Below are 18,453 nucleotides of genomic sequence, written 5' to 3'. Positions count from 1 at the left end.
GTCGGGGTGGACCCTTTATCTCCCACCTTTTCTTTGCTGATGACCTTATTTTGTTTGGTAAAGCTTCCACTAATCAAGCTTTTTTAATGAAGAACTGCTTGGATGAGTTTTGTCATCTCTCTGGCCAAAGGGTGAGCTTTGAAAAGTCTGTTATTTGTGTCTCTCCTAACGTTTCTGCTGATTTGGCTCATTCTATTGCTACCATTAATGGGTCCCCCCTTACCGATTGTCTTGGTAAGTACCTTGGAGTTCCTCTTATCCATAAAAGAGTTACTAAAGACACTTATCATGAGATCCTTGATAAAGTCCAGAAAAGGCTCTCTTCCTGGAAGAGTCACACTCTATCCATGGCTGGCAGAATTACCTTAGTGCAATCTGTCACCTCAGCCATCCCTATCTACACTATGCAAACTGCTCAATTGCCTATGTCGGTGTGTAACAAGCTTGACCAGTTGAACCGGAACTTTCTTTGGGGTCATACTGATGATAAGGCCAAGGTTCACTTAGTCAATTGGAAGACTGTTTGTAATCCAAAAGCCACTGGTGGTTTGGGTCTAAAAAGTGCTGCCTTGATGAATAAGGCCTTACTGGCTAAAAATGCTTGGAGACTGCATCAAGATGATCATGGTCTCTGGGCTCAAGTGTTTAAAGCCAAATATCTCAGGAATTGTGATATTCTGGCTGCCAATGATAGCTATACTTCTTGTAGCTCTAGTGCGTGGAGGGGTATCCTCTTTGGTGCTCAGATTATTCCTCATGGTACCAAATGGAGGGTGGGTTCTGGTGATACTATCAGATTCTGGACTGATAATTGGCTTAGCTGTGGGCCTTTGATCCAATATGCTACTATTGACATTTCTGAAGATATGCTCCTTCTTAAGGTTAGTGACTTTTTTGCAGACAACACATGGAATGTTATTTGCTTACTGGAGCGTATGCCTGCTCATATTGTCCACTTGATCCTTTGTGTGCATGCTGGTTTTCAAGACAGTGGTCCTGATAGATGCATCTGGAATCTCACTACTAATGGTAAGTTTTCTGTTAAAACAGCCTATGACATTTCCACCATTAATGATGATCCTTTGACGTGGTCTTGGAACTTTATTTGGAAGCTTCACATTCCTATTAGAATTAAAACCTTCCTTTGGGTTCTTTGTCATAAGAAACTTCTTACCAATGTTCAAAGACAGAAGAGGGGGATTGGTCAGGACACTTCCTGTCCGAGGTGCTCCTCTCATGTGGAATCCCTTGATCATCTGTTTATTGATTGCACTACTACTCAATTAATTGGGAAGGATTTTTGGGAGGATGTTGAGGCTCCTAATTTCCCAATGGTTGACTTTGATTCTTGGCTTCTTAAAAACTTAAAATCCCACAGAACCTTTCATAGTATTCCTTGGTCGTTGGTCTTCACAGTTTATATTTGGTTTGTTTGGAAATGGCGTTGTAAGGTGGTCTTTGAACAGAATTTTTCGACTCCGCCTAACTCTCGTCAAATAATTTTGAATTATGCTATGGACTGGTTTACTGTTTGTAATCATACTCCTGATTCTGTTGTGATGCGTCTGATTCAGTTACATTGGATTGCTCCCAGGCATGGGATCTGTAAAATCAATACTGATGGTAGCAGGAAAACTGAAACGGGTTGTATTGGTGCTGGTGGTATCTTGAGAGACTCCACTGGCAAGTGGTTAAATGGTTTTTCTGTGAATCTTGGGGTTGGGACAATCCTAGAGGCTGAACTGTGGGGTGTTTTTTGGGGCCTCAAGTTGGCTTGGAATATGGGTTTCAGAGTTGTGGAAGTTGAATGTGATGCTAGCTCTGTGGTGGCCCTCCTTCAGAATGCTCCTATGTATGATCATCCTCTTTTTAGTCTTCTAAACTGCTGTCATCTGAAGCTTCATGATGACTGGACTTGCTCTCTTACCCATATCTACCGTGAGCAAAATCGTGCTGCTGATCTTCTGGCTACCAAAAGCTATGATCTCCCTCTTGGACCTCATATTTTTGACTCGGAGCCTGCCTTTCTTAGTACTGTCCTTGCTGCTGATACTAGCAATGTGGCTAGTCCTCGTTTAATTCCCTTATAGTTGCTGTTTCTTTTTTTGGGCGTTAGCCCTCCTTTGCACCAAAAAAAAAAAAGGTGTCGGCACCAAAACGATCAACGACAAGTGCCACTAGACGACAAGAAGGTGAAATCCAGTACAATACTGTTGCACTGTTATAATATTGAAAATTGGGGAAATCAGAATGACAAGTCAGAGGCAGTGGCACATCAAGAAACGTCTAATCATATCAAATAATAAGAAGAAAAAAAAACTAAGTTGTTATCATTATTATAATATTTTTGTGGGTGAAACTCCACATTATAATGGAACGTCTATAATATTGACGGAATGGGTAACTCGAGATCGTTTTTCAAAGGTTGGGGGTATTTTGAGACATTTGTAAACACAGATGGTAATCTAAGACAAGTTGGAAAGCACAGATGGCATGTACATAATTAAGCCTTAAAAAAAATCCTATAAGTAATTATATTATGCTTAAATCCGCAAGACTTTTTAATTCCAAAATAATCTTTTAAAATCTCAATTAAATACATCCCCTTAAAACAACAATCGTCAAATATCATATAGACTACGAATAGATGGATCACATAATCTTACAAGGCACACGTATTTGAATATTTGAAAAAACAATCATCAAATATTTTATGATGGCAGAGTGGGGACGATGGACACATGGGGTGGGTGGGTTGAGTTTTTGATGGGTGTGTAATTCCATGGTTGGTTTAATTTGTGTGGAGTTTGTGTTTGCCTAAGTATTTAAGGAAGATTTTTGTTGACCGTCGGATAGGGGTGTTAAAGGTATTTTCATGATAGATACCAAGCCTTTTGTTCTCCATCAGTTTGATTTGATAATCCCAAGGCTAATTTAGTCATCTGCTCTTGTGAGAAAGTCCTTCCGCTCATTCCGCTCATTATAGCATTTCCTACGAAAACCCAAAATCAACTAAGTTAAATGTATCGGATTATTACAGCTCGGCCAAGGTAGTACAAATTCCCTATGAATATGTTTGACAAAATTGTCTTCTTCTTCTTTTTTTCTTTCTTTCTTTTTTAAAAAGTTTCGCTTTTGAAAATCTGGTTGGCCCGCAATAGCTCTTTAACTTCCTTGCAATGGATGCATACGTTTCCTTATAAATAGTCCCACAATCTTCATTTGTTTTTCAGTCCCACAATATCTTCCTTAAATACTGAAGACAAACACAAAGCCAATTCATTACACCCACCATGGATTTCAACATCCAGCAAACGCTCAAACCACCCCATCTGGCCATTGTCCCAAGTCCAGGACTAGGCCATCTCACTCCCCTCATCGAGCTAGCCAAACGACTCGTCGTCCACCACAACTTCGCCGTCACATTCATCATCCCAAATGACGGGTCATCCATGACGCCCCAAAAGAAAATCCTTGAAGCAGTTAACCTTCAATCCATATCATCCACCTTTCTCCCTCCCATAGACCTCGATGACCTCCCCAAGGACGCTCATATCGTAGCACGAATCATACTCACCATGACTCGATCCCTCTCCGCTCTACGAGACTCTCTAAAGGTCCTAAATGAGTCAACTCGTGTAGTAGCACTTATAGTTGACGTTTTGGGCTCGGACGCATTTGATGTGGCCATTGAATGCAACGTGGCACCTTACTTGTTTTGGTCATCGAATGCAATGTCTTTGTCTTTTGGGTTTTATTTACCAAGCCTTGACGAGACCACTTCTTGTGCATACCAGGACATGCTTGAACCAGTCCAGCTCCCCGGTTGCGTACCGCTCCACGGTAGAGATTTTCTGGACCCGGTTCATGATAGGAACAATCAGGGATACAAAGCCACACTTAGTGTAAGCAAGAAGTTCAAGTTGGCTTATGGGATTATGGTAAACAGCTTCATGGATTTGGAACCTGAAATTTTTAAGGCTTTGAAAGATGCCCAAGTGTCACAAGGTTTTCCAGCGGTTTATCCAGTCGGACCGATGATTAAACCCAGTTCAACCGGCAAATCAGATGGAGAGAACGAGTGCTTAAGCTGGCTAGACAGTCAGCCACGTGGGTCCGTGTTATTTGTAGCATTTGGGAGCGGCGGGACCCACTCACTTGAGCAGATGAAGGAGTTGGCTTTAGGGCTTGAAATGAGCGGCCAGAGGTTTCTTTGGGTTGTGAGGACCCCAAATGAGACAACTAAAAATGGTACTTATTTTAGTTCTGATGCCCAACAGAAGGACCCGCTGAGTTTTTTGCCTGATGGGTTTTTGGAAAGAACCAAAGGGGTGGGCTTAGTTGTACCATCATGGGCCCCACAAATCCAAGTGCTGAGTCACGAGTCAACAGGTGGGTTCTTGACCCATTGTGGGTGGAACTCAGCACTGGAGAGCATTGTGAACGGCGTGCCTTTGATTGCTTGGCCACTCTATGCAGAGCAACCCACGAACGCGGTTTTGTTGGCTGATGATATAAAGATTGCATGGAGGGTCAAGATGAATGACAAAGGCATAGTGGAGGGCAAAGATATTGCCAAGTATGCAAGGGGCTTGATTGAAGGAGATGAAGGGAGATTGCTAAGGAACAAGATGAAGGAGTTGAAAGAGGCAGCCAAAGTGGCCTTGAGCCAACAAGGGTCGTCTACAAAATCTCTAGCTGAGGTTGCTGAGATATTGAAGGGCAACAAGTGATCCATGCATGAAGCGCTTCAACCATATTTGGACACATTTCAACCTTTGTGTGCTTTTTTGAATAAAAACTTGCTTTGCTTTATTTTTATTTTTATGCAATTTGTGATGTAACAAGTCTTATCTTTGTATGTGTATGAACTCTCCGATTCTGGGTTAGTGTCTGTATACAGATCTTGTAGTAGTATCTATGAAATAAATTACTGTTTTTTTCGGAGAAAAATATCGTTACTTATTTGTTGTGGTAACAAAACTTACGACAATGAGGTATTAGCGGAATTTAAGACCCTTTGAGTTCGATATTTTGGATTGAATTTGCTTAGAATAAGAGAACATATAAAATTTAGATGCATATAATTTAAAAGATGTAAAGTGTTTTGCAATCTATGGACAATTGGTGGATGCTTTCTAACATAAAAATAGATGAGATATATCGTCGGCATTGTAGTAGGTGTACTTACTAATTGTAAGGGTTTTCCATTACAATTATATAGTTTTTTTATATTAAAAAAATACAAGGTATAGTCTAAATTATTTTAAATTAATCTAATATATGGGTAGAGGTACTTGCACTTTGGTGCAATAGATCGAACTGCCAACTGACCTAACTCGTGTATGTATTATATGATAATATCTTTTTAACTTTCAGGAAAATGAATCCAATATACCCTACGTTTTCAACCAATATTTTTATCATATTAAATTCTTAGAAGAGTAACCAAGCTCATTATAGCATTTCCTCCGAAAACCCAAAATCAACTAAGTTAAATGTATCGGATTATTGTAGCTAGGTAGTACAAATTCCCTATGATTGACAAAACTGTCTTCTTCTTCTTCTTCTTCTTTCTTCTTTTTTCTTTTTTAAGTTTCGCTTTTGAAAATTATGATTCACCAACTGTACCTCCCAAGATAACAATAAAGATTTATTTAAAACAAAAAATATATAATAAAAAAAAATAAACAACTAAACCACGTGGTGAGTCTACGAATGAAGTTAACGTAAGTGGTTTTGTTTAGTAGCTGCCCCTCTCGATATATTTAGTTATATACTCATTCTTAGCACTAACGATACAGATAAACCCTATACCATTTAATTTCTATAAACAAAACCAAAAACTACCCAATCTTACACGAAAAGGTCATAAGATCCTCACCCCTTTTGTCAATTGATGCTTACGCGGAATGTCTTTCATCCACATGACAAGATCACATGTCATTCTTCTCATCACAAGAGTTGAAGTCTATAGGGTCCGCTAAGGTTTGGTTAGCAGACCCGGTAGCTAAGCCAAGCCTGACCTAATTACACTTATTTTGGTTCACTGAATATGAAAGTACATTACCACTTAAGTTGTAGATGTCCTTATTATAACAAAACAACAAGACTTATTTCCGGGCCGTAGTATATTATCAGACTGAATTACATAAATGATCACCTGAAGTTGCCAATTCTTCATAGACCTTGACATGGCCATCAGAATATGCAGTAACCTATAAAATGAAACAAATTACAGTTCATAACATTTCATTCTCACAAGGCAAATGATGACCATAGTATGTTGCACAGATTTTCTACAAGGGCACCAACTGAATATACATGGCAACGAGGTTTAGAGTGAGGGTTTAGGGTTTAGGGTGAGGTGTTACCATATTATGTGCTAGTGATGAATTATACAAAACAGTTTAACGTATGATAATCATTAAAACAACAATCATCAAATATCATATACATAATTTTACAAGGCACATGTATTTGAATATTTTAAACAACAATCATAAAATATTTTATAAGACTACTAATAGATGAATCACTTTTTTATTTGAGCGATATGGACAAGTGGTGTAGCAGAGGACCGTTTTCACTCAAAGCCAGATATCTTTCATCTTGTTTTGGAGCAACTTCCCCATCAATCTCCATTGGAACACATACGAGAAAAATTAAAAGAAACCAAAACCCAATCTCAATTGTGGCCCTTCCATAACTCAGCCACCTCAGCCAGTGATTCTGTGGACGACCCTCCTTGGCTCAAGGCCACTTTGGCTGCCTCTTTCAGCTCTTTCATCTTGTTCCTCAGCAATCTCCCTTCATCTCCTTCAATCAATCCCCTTGCATACCTGGCAATATCTTGGCCCTCCACTATGCCCTTGTCATTCATCTCGACCCTCCATGCAATCTTTATATCATCAGCCAACAAAACTGCGTTAATATGTTGCTCTGCATAGAGCGGCCAAGCAATCAACGGCACGCCATTCACTATGCTCTCCAATGTTGAATTCCACCCACAATGGGTCAAAAACCCACCCGTTGACGCGTGACTCAGCACATGAACTTGTGGGGCCCAAGATGGGACCACTAGGCCCACCTCTTTGGTCCTCTCCAAAAACCCATCAGGCAAAAACCCCAATGGGTCCTTCTGTCGGGCAGTGGAAGAAGAAGTAAAATAAGTACCATTTTTAGCTGTCTCATTTGGGCTCCTCACAACCCAAAGAAACCTCTGCCCACTCATTTCAAGACCTAGAGCCAGCTCCTTCATCTGCTCAAGTGAGTGGGTCCCACCGCTCCCGAACGCAACAAATAACACTGACCCACGTGGCTGCCTGTCTAGCCATCCCAAACACTCGTGATCCCCATCTGATACAAGGGCTGAACCGAGTTTAATTACCGGTCCGACGGGGAAAACCGGTGGAAACCCTTGTGATCCTTGGGCTTCCTTCAAAGCCTTAAAAATTTCCGGTTCCAAATCTGTAAAGCTGTTTACCATAATCCCCGAAGCCAACTTCAACTTGTTGCATATCTGAAGTGTGGATTTGTAGCCTTGATTGCTCCTATCATGAACTGGGTCCAGAAAATCCCTACCGTGGAGTGGCACGCAACCCGGAAACTGAACCGGTTTAGGCATGTCCCTAAATGCACAAGAAGTGGTCTCATCAAGCCGTGGCAAATAAAGGCCAAAAGACAAAGCCATAGCGTTCGTTGACCAAAACACGTAGGGCGCCACATGGCATTCATTAGCCACATCAAAAGCGTCCGCTCCAAAAACGTCAACTACAAGTGCCACTAGGCGAGTTGACTCATCTAGGACCTTGAGAGAGTCGCGTAGAGCGGAGAGGGACCGAGTCATGGTGAGGGCGATTCGTGCTTCGATCTGAGCGTCCTCCGGGAGGTCACCAAAGTCTACGGGAGGGAGAAAGGTGGAGGATATGGACTTAGGGTTAAGGGCTTGGAGGACTTTCTTTTGCGGGGTCATGGACGACCCGTCGTTGGGGATGATGAAGGTGACGGTGAAGTTGTGCTGGACGACGAGTCGTTTGGCCAGCTCGACTAGGGGAATGAGATGGCCCAGTCCTGGAGTGGGGACGATGGCCACATGGGGTTGGTTGAGTTTTTGCTGGGTGTCTAATTCCATGGTTGCTTTAATTTGTGTGAGGTTCGTTGAGTTTTTGAGTGGGGACGATGGCCACATGGGTGGGTTCCATGGTTGGCTTTTTGTGTGGGGTTTGTGTTTATTTAAGGAAGATTTTTGTTGACCGTCGGATGGATGGGAGTGTTGATGAGGAGTGAGGATTTTGGAGACCGTCGGATAGGGGTGTTAAAGGTATTTTCATGACAGTTTGATTTGATAATCCCATCCCAAGGCGGCTAATTTAGTCAATTGCTCTTGTGAGAAACTCCTCCAACTAAGTCCTGATTCCTCTCCTCTCTGCCATCTCTTTGAAGATGCTAGGACTCTTTTGAGTCATCTCCCCGAGACAACGCTCTCCCATGTCTCGCGTCTCTGTAATGGGGCTGCTCACCGCCTCGCTAGATTTTCTTTGTCTGTTAATGACTTTGTCTCTTGGCTAGAGGACCCTCCTGTTTCGATCCAGGACGTTCTCGCCAAAGATTGTAACTTGCTTTAATTTCTTTTCTCAATATATCGTTCCCTTTCAAAAAAAAAAAAAAAAAGTCATCATTTATCATATTAAATTCAACTAAGTTATCATTTTTCCATTTCTTTAAATTTTCGCTTTTGAAAATTATGATAAATTAGTTGAATTTAATATGATAACAAAAAATGATAACTTAGTTGAATTTAATAAACTCCTCCAACTAAGTCATCATTTATCATATTAAATTCAACAAAGTTATCATTTTTCCTTTTCTTTAACAAAAAAACTAAGTGTACCTCCCATCCCATCCGAAGGCACCAAGTGTACCTCCCATCCCATCCCAAGATAACATATATAAAACAAAAACTATAAGGCCCCGTTTGGTTCACGGAATGGATTTGAGGGGAAATCAATTCCCATGTCATTTCCCAAGGAATGGGAATGAAAGATTCCTTTCCCACGTTTGGTAATGTTGGGAAAGTAATCGGGAGATTTCACTTTGTTTCCTTTCCCATGTTTGTTTTGAGTAGGAATGGAAAACAAAATTTGTATAATTTTCCAATTATACCCATATTAAATCAAATAAAAAAAGAATGCATTTAATGATACGTTGTAATTATAAATTGTTCATAGGGACAAAATAGTCATGAAAATTGTGCATTGAATGTTGGCACATTTTCCCAAACTTTCCCATGAGGAGGGAAAGCAAAACCCAAGTTAAGAGGGGGGCATCACTTTCCCCCCTACTTTCCCATGTGCCAGGAATCCGTTTCCCATTCCCAGACTTACCAAACATGAGAAAGCAATTGAATTCCCATTCCTATGCCTCCTTTCCCATGAACCAAACGGCCCCTAAGAAAAAAAACATAAACAACAAAACCACGTGATGATCCATCTACCTTTTTGAAGCGGTGAGTCAACGAATGAAGTTAACGTAAGTGGTTTGTTTGGTAGAAATAGGAAAATGCTAGGGAGACCAACTTGGGATAGAAACTCTCTAATAGAGAGTGGGACCCATTGCATTGGTGGGCTCCACCTCTATTAGAGAGTTGGTATCCCAAGTTGGTATCCCTAGCATGACCCGTATAAATAATTAGGTGAGTTTATAAACAACTTAAATTTCTTGCACGTCTTTTTCCCTTTAATCCTTGCACAGGTTTTGTCCCCATTTAAGTCTAATAACATGTAGAATCGAAGAAAATGAGTTTGAATTATTTTACTTGAAGAAAACGCAGCCTTGAAGAATACATCCAAATAGTTAAATAAAGCATTATTAATTTACACATTAGCTAGGTTACATTAGATCTTGAGGCCCTTCCATATCTGAGCCACCTCAGCAAGTGACTTGGTAGAAGACCCTTCTTGGGTCAAAACCACTTTGGCTGCCTCTTCAAACTCTTTCATTTTGCTCCTTAGCAATTTCCCTTCATCTCCTTCAATCAGTGCCCTAACAGCCTTAGCAATATCTTGCCTCTCCACTATGCCCTTCTCATTCACTTGCACCCCCAAAGCAACCTTCAAACCATCAACTAGTAGCACCTTGTTTATCTTCTGCTCTGCATAGAGCGGCCAAGCAATCAAAGGCACACCATGCACAATACTCTCCAATGTTGAGTTCCACCCGCAATGGGTCAAAAACCCACTCGTAGACCCGTGACTCAGCACTTGCACTTGTGGGGCCCAAGATGGGACCACTAGGCCCACCTCTTTGATCCTCTCCAAAAACCCATGCGGTAAAAAACCACAAGGGTCCTCAGTGCCTTGGATACTAAAATAGCTTGCATTTTTAGCTGTCTCATTTGGGCTCTTAACAACCCAAATAAACCTCTGCCCACTCAATTCAAGTCCAAAGGCTAATTCAGTCATTTGCTCTTGTGAGAAACTCCCACCACTCCCGAATGAAACAAACAATACTGACCCATTGGGCTGCTTGTCGAGCCACTTCAAACACTCATTCTCTTCAAAACCATCAGCTGAATCGGTCTTTATTACCGGTCCAACCGGGTAAACCTGTGGAAAACCTTGTCCTTGCTCCTTGAAAGCCTTGAAAGCACCCGGTTCCAAGTCCACAAAGCTATTGACCATGATCCCAGCAGCCGACCTATACTTCTTGCAAATCTGAATAATCGCTTTATAGGCCTCATTGGACCGGTCCTGAAAAGGGTCCGGGAAATCCCGACCGTGAAGGGGAACACAACCCGGAAGTTGAACCTTTTCAGGCAAATCCTTATACTCATAAGTAGTGGTCTCGTCAAGGTGTGGGAGATGAAAACTAAGCCACAAGCCCATAGCTGAAGAGGGGAAAAAAATGTAAGGGGACACGTGGAATTCATTGGCCACATCAAAGGCGTCCGCGCCAAAAAGATCTACAACAAGTGCCACTAGCCGAGTTGACTCGGCTAGGACCTTAAACGAGTCGTGTAGAGCCGAGAGGGACCGAGTCATGGTGAGGGCGATTTTGGTTTCGATTATAACGTCCTCAGGGAGGTCATGGAAGCTCACAGGAGGGAGGAAGATGTGTGATATGGCTTGGGGATCTAGGGATTCAAGGAGTTTCTTTTGGGGTGCCAAGTGCGACCCGTCGTTTGGGATGATGAATGTGAAGGTGAAGCTATGGTGGACGACGAGTCGTTTGGCTAGTTCGACGAGGGGGATGAGGTGGCCTATGCCTGGGGTAGGGACAATGGCGACGTGGGGCGGCTTGACCAGTTTGTTGTGGTGGTGGTTGTCCAATTCCATGGCGGTCAAATGAAAACTGTGAAGCTTTTGGTGTTTAGGGAATGAAAATGGAAGAAGAAAGAAAAGTGTACTTGGGTTTGGTGGTTTGAGAAGGTATTTAATGCTCTCGGTGGCTAGAAGAAGAGGAGGGAGGGTGTTGAAGTATTTTCATGTTGAGAAAGAACCTTGGTGGTGGTGATAAGGTCGTGGGGCTCACAACTGAGAATGGCTGGCTTTCCTTCTCTTTTTATTAACTTTTTAAGACATAAAGTAGGTCACGTTACTCACTGATTTAATAAATCATGTTTGACAAATAATAAATGTGATTAGTATATTTTAAACATATATTTTACTTACCAATAGAAGAAGATAAGATCTGACTTTTCTTGCCTTTGCTTTTGAGTTTGTGCTTTTGCTTTTGCCTTTGTATTTGTGTATCATTTGACTTTAGCCAAAAAAACAGTATGTACTTTAGCAATCATAATTAGGGAATCCTAACATCCTTCTCTCTAACTTTCTCTTTTGGACCTTCTCTCTTTCCCTAATGACATGTGTTATTTTTTTTACACTTAAAACAATGCCAAACAACCTACCTTTTGTTTTCCATATATTGACTTTACTTTAATTTATTAATTTTTTTTACAGCTTTCTTAATACTTTGTAAAAAATTATTATATTAATTTATTAAATATTTAAAAAATCAAAATAAAAAAACCTATCTCAAGCCGTCCCCACCTTCTTCCCCAAAGCCCAGCACCTCCATCTTGACCACCATCTCCTTAGCACCACCCATTCCCACCCCACCCTACCCTACCTTCTCCTCACCACCTCCTCATACTTAGAACACTATCAATCTTATTCACAAGTTACATAAGCTTTTGGTCTTGTTTTCAGTAATCTGAGACTTTTCAGACTTCAAACGGGAAATCCATTTCTCTGAGGGTGTCTGTTTGGTTGTTTTCAGAGAAGTGTGAAGTTGAAAATCAGCTAGTTTAGTTGAAAATTGGGGAAAATCTGGTCAAAGTTCTCTGTTTCCATGTTACATGGAGGAAGGATTTGTTGAATTATGGTATTTGACTATAAGATTTTAAAGGATGGGAAAACTCAGATAAGCTAGCTAATGGAATATAAGATATCAAGTTCCGTAATGAGAGGGTGGGGTGGGGATGGGTGGCGCTAAGGAGATGGTGATCAAGATGGAGGTGCTGGGCTTTGGGGAAGGAGGTGGGGACTACTTGAGATAGGTTTTTTATTTTGATTTTTTAAATATTTAATAAATTAATATAATATTTTTTTACAAAGTATTAAGAAAGCTGTAAAAAAAATTAATAAATTAAAGTAAAGTCAATACATCAAATAAGGGTAAATGTGAAAAACAAAAGGTAGGTTGTTTGACATTATTTTAAGTGTAAAGAAAATGACACATGTCATGAGCATATATGATATGTACTATGTAATATTACTTGTTAATAGTACGTACTTTACCTTCTATCTTTTTAAAAAAAAACAGTATGTACTTTAGCAATCATAATGATGAATGATAATTTGATTATTGAAGCGATAATGAGTTCACTTTATTCTATTTTTATACAATCAATAAAAGAGGGATTTGAACACGAGACCTCGTGTGCATGCATAATTAACTTCGTACGAATCAAGTCATGTTGTATTCGAATTAGGGATTATATTGAAGTATCCCAAATCAAAATCTCAATCTACTGACTTACATCCCTAAATTCAAATACAGATTGAGTTTGCATCCCTAAAGTATAAACTCATCATTATTATGAAAGCAATAATTGAGACATTTTGGGTTTATTAGGTTTTGAGGCTCTTCCATACCTGAGCCACCTCAGCAAGTGACTTGGTAGAAGACCCTTCTTGACTTAAAGCCAATTTGGCTGCCTCTTCAAACTCTTTCATTTTGCTCCTTAGCAATTTCCCTTCATCTCCTTCAATCAGTGCCCTAACAGCCTCAGCAATATCTTGCCTCTCAACTATGCCCTTCTCATTCACTTGCACCCCCAAAGCAACCTTCAAACCATCAACTAGTAGCACCTTGTTTATCTTCTGCTCTGCATAGAGCGGCCAAGCAATCAAAGGCACACCATGCACAATACTCTCCAATGTTGAGTTCCACCCGCAATGGGTCAAAAACCCACTCGTAGACCCGTGACTCAGCACTTGCACTTGTGGGGCCCAAGATGGGACACTAGGCCTACCTCTTTGGTCCTTTCCAAAAACCCATGCGGTAAAAAACCAGAAGGGTCCTCAATGCCTTGGACATTAAAATAATTTGCATTTTTAGCTGTCTCATTTGGGCTCTTAACAACCCAAATAAACCTCTGCCCACTCAATTCAAGTCCCAAGGCTAATTCAGTCATTTGCTCTTGTGAGAAAGTCCCCCCACTCCCAAATGAAACAAACAACACTGACCTATTGGGCTGCTTGTCAAGCCACTTCAAACACTCATTCCTTTCAAACCCATCTGCTGAACCGGTCTTTATCACCGGCCCAACCGAGTAAACCGGTGGAAGATCTTGTCCTTGCTCCTTGAAAGCCTTGAAAGCACCTGATTCCAAGTCCACAAAGCTATTGACCATGATCCCAGCAGCCGACCTATGCTTGTTGCACATCCGAACCATCACTTTATAGGCCTCATTGGACCGGTCTTGAACTGGATCCATGAAATCCCGACCGTGAAGGGGAACACAACCCGGAAGTTGGATCGGTTCAGGCAAGTCCCTATACTCACAAGTAGTGGTCTCGTGCAGGTGTGGGAAATGAAATACAAGCGACAAACCCAAAGCTGCAGAGGGGAAAAATATGTAAGGGGACACGTGGAGTTCATTGGCAACATCGAAGGTATCGGCACCAAAAAGATCAACGACAAGTGCCACTAGACGAGTTGACTCGGTTAGTACCATAAGTGAGTCGCGCAGAGCAGAGAGGGACCGAGTCAAGGTGAGGGCGATTTTAGTTTCGACCATAACGTCGTCAGGGAGGTCATCGAAGCTCACAGGAGGGAGGAAGATGTAGGATATGGCCCGAGGGTCGAGGGCTTCAAGGAGTTTCTTTTGGGGTGCCAAGTGAGACCCGTCGTTTGGGATGATGAACGTGATGGTGAAGTTATGATGGACGACGAGTCGTTTGGCTAGCTCAACGAGGGGAGTGAGATGGCCTATGCCTGGAGTTGGGACAAAGGCAACATGGGGTGGCTTGATGAGATTCTGCTGCTGGCCATGGGTGTCTAAAGCCATTGTAGTGTAAGTAAACTCTAGGGTTTTTGGGTGTTGAAATGAACGAATATGGAAGAAAGATGGAGATAATTATAAGGAGGAGATAGTGGAATCTTTGGTGGGATGATAAGGTCATGGGCTCACTCACGACTGAGACTGCGTGGCTTTTTGTTTTTGGTCTATTTGTGCTTTGATTTCTTTAACTTTAACCAAAAGCAAAACCCCTAGAAAGGTTTGTTTTACGTAGATTTCCCTCTCAAATCTGACATCACCACTCACATCATGCACACGTAAACTATGTACCATTGTTCAGTCTACTTTCATCTTCATTAAAAATTTCAAATTTTTAATGAGGAAGACAACCATTTAATTTGCTACATTTGTATGACCATTTCCTACTGGTTTTAGTGTGATCGAATAATCTTTTTCGTTTGTTTGTTCATTGTATGATATAGATACTATCTAAGATTATTCGTTAATAAAAGTGATTACCTATCATTATTTGGTGACTAATAAATAGCTTTTGTGTCCTTGGTATTAATTGAAAGAACATATGACTTTCAAACATTATAAAAGTTTTAAATCAACTGAGACTGTGACATACTTACGTTTTCAATGGAGCCAAGAAAAGAATTAGTAGAGTTTATTAACTACGTAATGAATTTAAAACAAATCTCGTGTTTTCCTCGTATTGCCAATTGATGAAGGAGAAAGTGGAAAGCATATTAAGATTAACAAAATCTACATTTGTTTTTTGAAATCTCACATGTTCCTCATAAGTTAATACAGTTAGTCTCAAAATGGAGAAATTATAGAATATTACAGTAATATGACCACATAATAAGTATTGGATTGGTCTCTAATCTGCCGACTTTGCATCTCTAATTTCAAATACAATCAAGTTTGATATGACAAATTAACCCTCAAGTCCTTTTCAAGAACACTACTCCAAAGCCTAGAAAAGGACGTACAAGCTTTTCTCTGTTCTTCCTCAAATGCTGCCTATTATGTTATGTTGGAGGAACCAACAGATAAAGAGTTTCCAAAAGCAATTTATTTCTTTTTGGGTCGAGTTTTGGACATGATGATGAAAAGCCCAATCTTGCTGCAAATCGACCAATTTTGGGCCAGATTAGATCCCAAGGGGAAGGACTAGGATGATTTTCTTCATTGATTCCTTCTTAAACACAAAGTTTTCTTCATAGTGAGAATTAATTGATTTTTTCCTTGTTTGGGTTTTGAAAATTTGAAGTTTTGAAGTTTGTACTTGGCCCAAATTATAGCTCATTTACTCACTTTGTCATGTATTTGATGAGGAGGACATTGATCCTGATAGGTCACTGGTCTAAAATTTAAGAGGCTTACCTACCTAGAGGTGTCAAGAAGGCCTTCTACATAAACAACCTGGTCCCAACTGCCATTTTAACCGACATTTTACCAATATGCATAGCTGGTTTTGGACACATGGAGGCATAATAATCACCCATTAAGAAATTATTGTGTGGTACTCGAATAAGATCTTATGATATGTGGTATAGTATGGGCGAACGATCGCGTTAAGATTTCTGTATGTATACGAATTATGTCGTGTTGTCCCATTATAGTTACTCCATTTCATTCTCGGTAATAAATTCCGTTAATAAATTATTAATATTTGTTACCATTCACCATCATCATCCTGTAATTAGGTCCTTAATTGAATAAGGACAAGTATTCAAAACGCTTTCATCACATATGACGATGATAAAGATACACTCGATAGATACATTTCAACGACTCTATCTCTATTGTCAATTTCTTCCAATATGATATTGGGCAAGTAGGTTTTGTCTAGTTACTATTTCTTATTAAATTACAATTCTGTAAAATATCATGGATATATTATATATGATTTTTATTTGCCAAATTTATTTATTTATTCCCTACTAAACCCATGCATAGTACTTGTGTCATGGTAGTGATGCTAGCTACTACTATTGTAGCTTTATTACCGGACGATATTAAAGATTAAAATCTGTTATATTGTTAGACTGCAAATTAAAATCGTATATATTAATATACGATCATAATTGAAAACTTATGATATCGTATTTTCATAAGGGAGCTGATTTTCCCACTCCTCTTTTATCCACTTACACTCCCTTTGTTAGAAATTGTATGTTCACACTCCTTTTTTGTCCATTTACACTCCCTTTTTGTTATAGTAAAAACTATTAAAAAACAAAAGGGAGTGTAAGTGGACAAAAGGGGAGTGGGAAAATCACCACCCTTTCAGAAAATCTCTATTACTGGACGAAGAGTAAGTAGCCTAAAAGGTGGGAGTTAAATAATATATTTAACCCTAGATCGAAGCCATGCAATTGACCCAAGGCACATATACATTGACCACATAAAGCAGTCAATAATACAAATGGATGAACTTGTCAAAGTTATAAACCCCAAGAAACATGATATTATAAATAAATAATTAATAGCATCGATCATAACACATTAATCTCTTCTTTCCTTTACACATAAAATTGTAAAAGCCATATTAAATACTTATAATATATGCAAAAACTAGTATTATTATAGCTAATTATATAATAATTAAACTATATAATCATTAATTAAGCACATGAAATACCAATATTAGAAGTACTAGTAGCTGTAAATCGCTCCGAGGTTGTCCTCCCGACCAACGCCCCAATCTCCGGGGAGAGATCACCGAAATCAAACTCATGAGGAACCACCTCAGGAATTGTCGTAAGTGCACCTGTCTTGTCGTACACAACATAAAACCCGTCCTTGATGTTGGCCTGGGGATGATCTGGCAATCTAAAAACGACACCAGAATTGTTGTTGTTGTTGCTGTTGCTTGATTTGTTTGGCTTGAACACGGACCTAAGAAGCTTCTGAATTGAGCGAGAGAGCTTGTTTGACAAGGGTTTTTTGTTGGAGGCTGTTATGGCTGGCTGTGAAGGAGGACGAGGAGGAGGAAGAACTCGGCGATCAGACAGATGAGGCATTGACATGGTTCTGCATGATATGGCCGAGTCGAGTTGGCGCTTGAACGAGTCGAGCTCTACCGAGTCGTAGAGTGAGCTGCCACAATCCCACACCGGCCTGGACTTGTTGAGAACCAAGGCTTTAGATTGATTTTCATTGTGTTGTTGATCTTTCTTTTGATTCAGGGTTGGACGGGAGTCGAACTCTTGCAGTGAGCGACGACGAGGGTTTGAGGGTAATAAGTGATCTTTGCCACTTGCGTTATAAGCTTCTCCGACTTTCATCACTTTATATTGATGTGCCTTGTGTTCTTGTGATTTCTTTTGGTTCATCGGAGTGGCAGGATGAGACTCGAACTCTTGCTGTGAGCGTCTGCGCGGATTTGAGGATAAGTGCTCTTTGCCGCTTGAGCTATAAGCACCGACCTCCATTACTTTCTTAACTTGAGAGAGAGAGAGAGAGAGAGAGAGAGAGAGGTGGTGTTGCTTGGAAGCTCGAGTATATGTAGAAGTTTGGGTTTAAAAAATGGTTGGTGAAGATTGAAACGCGTTAGTTATGAGTTATGATGACATGAAACTAAAAAGAGGGAGGTGGAGGTGGAGGTGGTAGCAAATTGCAGATTGTTCACGGCCTTCATATTTGGATCATAACTTTTCTTTCAGATCTTTGCCGTGTCAAGCTTTACAAAGCTTCCCATTTATTAAGCATCAGCTCATTGAAAAAGAGAGAGAGACAGAGTTACCTTTGACATTTCCAGTCTTATCTTATTACAAAACAAAAAGGAAAGATAACTAACAACAACCAGTCTTTCTCTTTCAGGATATATATGGTCATAATCCACTTTTCTTATTATGAATTTTATTTCAACGATCTCAAATTTGTAAAAATCAAACAAATTGAAAATCATCTAA

At 40.2% G+C, this 18,453-nt stretch overlaps 2 protein-coding genes and 3 pseudogenes across 2 annotated transcripts; 1 reads left to right on the top strand and 4 right to left on the bottom strand.

The window, feature by feature from the left end:
* The first annotated feature begins 3,219 nt into the window (after positions 1-3,219).
* On the top strand, positions 3,220-4,953 carry LOC110760673 (hydroquinone glucosyltransferase). Its single transcript, XM_021962978.2, has one exon. The coding sequence runs from the start codon at positions 3,294-3,296 to the stop codon at positions 4,731-4,733; it is 1,440 nt and encodes a 479-aa protein (XP_021818670.2). The 5' UTR covers positions 3,220-3,293; the 3' UTR covers positions 4,734-4,953.
* Positions 4,954-6,254: 1,301 nt separating this feature from the next.
* On the bottom strand, positions 6,255-8,479 carry LOC110760671 (hydroquinone glucosyltransferase pseudogene; annotated as a pseudogene).
* A 1,311-nt stretch (positions 8,480-9,790) lies between these two features.
* On the bottom strand, positions 9,791-11,876 carry LOC148294520 (hydroquinone glucosyltransferase pseudogene; annotated as a pseudogene).
* Positions 11,877-12,959: 1,083 nt separating this feature from the next.
* Positions 12,960-14,710, bottom strand: LOC110760675 (hydroquinone glucosyltransferase pseudogene; annotated as a pseudogene).
* Positions 14,711-16,858: 2,148 nt separating this feature from the next.
* LOC110760621 (uncharacterized) lies at positions 16,859-18,289 on the bottom strand. The gene has a single exon (XM_021962921.2). The coding sequence runs from the start codon at positions 17,971-17,973 to the stop codon at positions 17,164-17,166; it is 810 nt and encodes a 269-aa protein (XP_021818613.1). The 5' UTR covers positions 17,974-18,289; the 3' UTR covers positions 16,859-17,163.
* Between the last annotated feature and the right edge of the window lie 164 nt (positions 18,290-18,453).

Source organism: Prunus avium, chromosome 5 (assembly GCF_965620075.1).
Source record: "Prunus avium chromosome 5, drPruAviu1.hap1.1, whole genome shotgun sequence".
Lineage (NCBI taxonomy): Eukaryota > Viridiplantae > Streptophyta > Magnoliopsida > Rosales > Rosaceae > Prunus > Prunus avium.
This window is presented reverse-complemented; position numbering and strand designations above follow the sequence as displayed.

Coding starts and splice junctions, on each gene's coding strand:
- LOC110760673 (XM_021962978.2), top strand. CDS start 3,294: ATGGATTTCAACATCCAGCAAACGCTCAAACCACCCCATCTGGCCATT.
- LOC110760621 (XM_021962921.2), bottom strand. CDS start 17,973: ATGGAGGTCGGTGCTTATAGCTCAAGCGGCAAAGAGCACTTATCCTCA.